The sequence below is a fragment of the Sarcophilus harrisii genome, chromosome 2 (genome assembly GCF_902635505.1).
Source record: "Sarcophilus harrisii chromosome 2, mSarHar1.11, whole genome shotgun sequence".
Taxonomy (NCBI): domain Eukaryota; kingdom Metazoa; phylum Chordata; class Mammalia; order Dasyuromorphia; family Dasyuridae; genus Sarcophilus; species Sarcophilus harrisii.
The window spans coordinates 232223067-232227482 of NC_045427.1; the positions used below are offsets into that span (position 1 = coordinate 232223067).

Here is a 4416-nt window from a genome sequence, read left to right on the forward strand (position 1 = left end):
ATTTATTATTATTGAGGAAAAATAGCCTGTTTCACCAATTGAGCAGATTACCCATCTGATCTGCAGAGGGCACCAGATAATTTCATTTTTACCAACAGATGGGCAGGCATAGGGAATGTGGTACCTGCTGGTTAGGGCTGTCAGTCAGAAAGCTACCTGCTCTCTAAATGGTCATTTTGCTGCATGGAAGATTAAGTAGGAGTTGTTTCTCTTTTGTTAGTGTGTATAAATCTATTGAGATCTTTCTGTCTCCTGAAAACTGTAGTTGTAGCTGAAACTCCCCTGAGCCTTCCTAACCATGAAACCCACAGTTGTATCTGGGATAACCAAAAACAGTAGTTTTCTTTTTCCTTAACTGGAAAATTGAAGAGAGGCTCAGAGTAAACTGCAGAGAGAGCGACTGCCAACTGCTGCTTCTTCAGCTGAGAAAGCTAGAGCAGAGACAAAAGAAATACCAAGAACAAACTTCTGTACACTTTCAGCCCAATCCTGAGTTTTCTCAACATAATCTTTCCTGGAGAAGAACAAAACTACAATCTGCTGTCAATAAACTCCAAGGGAAAAAAAAGCTTCTTGAGAGAGATTTGTTTTCTAAGCCAGCTGGACCCTTCACCGTGCCCCACCTAATCAATCCTTTTGTTGACAATGAATGCTACTGGCTCCCTGCTCTCTTCCCAAAGTCTGCTGTCGAAAGGTACAGAGGAAGGAAATGTTACCTTCCTCTTTAACAACCAGAGTAGCCCTGGATTCTGTGAGCAGGTCTTCATCAAGTCCGAGGTCTTCCTGACTCTGGGCATCATCAGCCTCCTGGAAAACATCCTTGTCATTTTGGCTGTGTTGAAGAATGAAAATCTGCACTCTCCTATGTACTTTTTCCTCTGCAGCCTGGCAGTGGCAGACATGCTGGTGAGTATGTCCAATTCTCTGGAGACAGTGATGATTGTCCTCCTCACCAATGACTACTTGACCTTTGATGACCAGCTCATTCAACACATGGACAATGTCTTTGACTCCCTGATCTGCATTTCCCTGGTTGCCTCCATCTGCAATCTCTTGGTCATTGCCATTGATAGATATATCACCATTTTCTATGCCCTGCGTTATCACAGCATCATGACAGTGAAAAAAGCCATCACTTTGATTGGAGCCATCTGGATCTGTTGTTTCATCTGTGGGATCATGTTCATCGTCTACTCTGAGAGCAAGACTGTCATCGTGTGCCTTGTTACTATGTTTTTCGCCATGCTGCTCCTGATGGCCACCCTCTACGTGCACATGTTCCTCTTTGCCCGGCTGCACGTCAAGCGTATTGCGGTGCTGCCAGCCGATGGGATCATGCACCAACATACCTGCATGAAAGGGGCTGTCACCATCACTATTCTGCTGGGAGTATTCATTTTTTGCTGGGCACCCTTCTTCCTCCATCTCATCCTCATCATCACCTGCCCTACTAACCCCCACTGTATCTGTTATACCTCCCACTTCAACACCTACCTGATCCTCATCATGTGCAACTCAGTCATTGACCCCCTCATTTATGCTTTCCGGAGCCTTGAAATGCGCAAAACCTTTAAGGAAATAGTCTGTTGTTGCAGTGGAATAGGTTCAGGGTAGTGTACCTCATGCTGTTTCAGGGCACTGAAATGTAAGAATCACCTTCTGAATGCTTCATCCTATAATCAGTAATAATATTTAGAAAGAAACTTTAAAAGGGTTTTAAAATGTATCAGTTGTTCTTTAAGCTTATTTTTATTTAAGGGGGGGGGGGTTAAATTCTTCTGAAAGGGAAAATTGTACATAAATTACCCTTTAAATGGATTTGTATGATGGTTACAATAGCAAAAATGACTATGTATCTCCTCAAGTGTCACTCTAAGAAACCCAAGACAATGACCTAGTCAAAATTTATATTGGTTTCTAATTTTGGACTCTGCTTCATTTCTCCAGAAACTGCTTTATTTCTGTATCAGATACTAGGGTAAAGGACTCACATTAACAAGTAGAAGGAACTATAATCTCCTGAAAAACTGGACCTGTAACTATCCACCAAGTTCCTTTGGTGCCCTGTTGGAAATTAGATTTTGAGTATATTTAATTAAGGAATAAGAGTTGCTTCTTTGTTATTCCTGATATACGTGAGCCTTGAGTATTTCAAGTAATATTTTCTAAGGTAAATTAACTCTTTGTAAAACATCAAGATGCTGACTAGCTTTGGAATGTTAGCAGCTTCTGTATTAAATTAAAAGGAGCCTTCAAAATGCTGAGAAAAGCAAATCAAAGGATTTTGGGTAAAGGCAGAAGTACCACTGGAAAATGTACTATATGACTCTGTAGCTTTCTTCTTCTTTGCTTTTCTGATGTCTTTTTAAAAATGAGAATAAGAATGAGAGAATTTTCCTCTGAGTAATTGTTTTCATTCTTAAGACAATTTTGAAAACTGTTGCTTTAACCCTTCAGAGCCTACTTCTGTTCATATATAAAGAGGCCAATAATCTAGTTGCTATCTAATAGTTTTCTATTAAAGTTAGGATGACTGAATTTATATGCTGTATTCTTGGTATCTTATATTGGAAGAAAATGTGTTTTGTGTTGTCTTTAGCACTAATTAGCTTTCCCCATGCATTGCTCTAAAGGACATCAATTTCTTGAGTGAATTTCCTAAGTGTGTTAAATGAGTAAGTGCACCCTAACATAATTGAGTAACCCTCAGAGCCTTTACTCTCCTTTCCTAAGATTCTAAAGCATATTCTATTTAACTCCTGTAATTCAATTTGTAATTACAATTTGCTTCACAAATACTTGTGTTGTGCTGTATTATTGTGAGAATGGATTCTTTCATGTATCTGATATGTTACTTGTGATACTAATAAACATATTCAATGCTATGCTTATGATGCTTTTAAATGGTGTAAGGTGTTTGATGCTGTGAAAATTAAAACAAAACTCCCCATTGTGCTGGATTTTAAATAAATTGCCTGCAACTATTTGTTGTGTGCTTTGCATTTGATTCTCATGGCTCTCCCCAGTATCTCATTAGGGATTTTGCAAACAGTCACTAGTTCCCTGCTGATAACAGCACTCACTTCTGCATTTTGTTTGGAAAGCATTATTATTATAAAATACTATTTCCTAGTCATCTTCCTCTTACGACAGGTATATGAGCACATAGGCAAGAATCATCCCTATATTTTTGAATTCAGGTTCTCCTGACTTCAGGGCTGGTGCTCTAACCAGTACACCAACTTGCTGCCCCTTTCCCTATATTTTTTTTTTAAAGGGAGACACTGAGTTACTATAATTCACACAAGAACACACCAAATAAAGGTCAGAACTGGGAGTCACTGTTATAAGAAACAGAATCACAGTATTCCTACACTTGTGTGTATCTTTTGTGGGGAGAAAAATTTGGTATAAGGCTTCATTCTTTGATAAAGGTTTTCTCATTATCCCATTTGATCCTCACAGACCCTTTAGAGATACAGAGGATGGTGTTTCCCAGACCCCTTTTAACATGGATCCTCTGGAAAGCTTTCCAAAATTCAGAGTAGCTTTTGACCTAGTATCCACTTTGCAAATCATACTTTACAAGTCCTACTAACTTTCCCTTTACCAGATCAACTAGAGAATGAAGTTCAAAGCAAAAGATATTTAATTATATATAACTACATAAGCATGATTAGGGATAGGGACTGGATCTGTGATTTCATTGATAAAAGAATCACCTGGGTTAGCACCTTCTTTTCATTTTATAGTCTTGAAGAGTTGCTTAGATAGAAGTTAAGAAGTTAAATGACTCATCCAGGGTCTTACAGCTAGTGTATTATTGAAGCACAATTTGAACCCAAATCTTTCTGATTAAGGTTCATTTTTTATCCACTAAATTATACTGTCTCTCAAACATAATTAAGTACAGCAAAATAAGATAACATTGGAGGATGAGAGAGGAAAGTACTATCCAGATATAATCATAATGTCAATATTCATTAAAATTTGTTTATTTTTTTTAAGTCAAAAACGAAATTAAATAAATAACAAGAAAAAATTTCTCCAGACAGATGGTAGTATACTTTCCCCCAGCTGCCACTTCATAATAGAAGGGAGAACACTGGAAAAAAACATGTGTATCCATGGTGGCATACATCCTTTTTGTACAAAAGTTCCATTAAAACAGAGGTCATCTCACCTGGTCCTCAGAAGGGTAAAATATTCAATTTTCTTTTCATCTGGAACATAATCGATATTCTCCTCTTTCTATGACTCATTATCATTTTAAATATGTTCAGCTATTATCTCTATATATGATCGCAAAATCTTTTTTGAATTTCAAATTTTAATCTTACTCTTTAAGCAAGTGCAGACATAATACACATCTTAAAATTAACATTTTTATCCCTTTGAACAAATCAAGATATGGTG

General features: G+C 37.5%; 1 protein-coding gene across 1 annotated transcript; it reads left to right on the forward strand.

Annotated features, from left to right (window-relative positions):
• The first annotated feature begins 645 nt into the window (after positions 1-645).
• On the forward strand, positions 646-1614 carry MC3R (melanocortin 3 receptor). The gene has a single exon (XM_012539686.1). It carries the CDS (start codon positions 646-648, stop codon positions 1612-1614), a length of 969 nt encoding a protein of 322 aa, XP_012395140.1.
• The last annotated feature ends 2802 nt before the right edge of the window (positions 1615-4416 follow it).

Excerpts from the sequence above, each read along its gene's own strand:
- MC3R (XM_012539686.1), top strand. The coding sequence starts at position 646 with ATGAATGCTACTGGCTCCCTGCTCTCTTCCCAAAGTCTGCTGTCGAAA.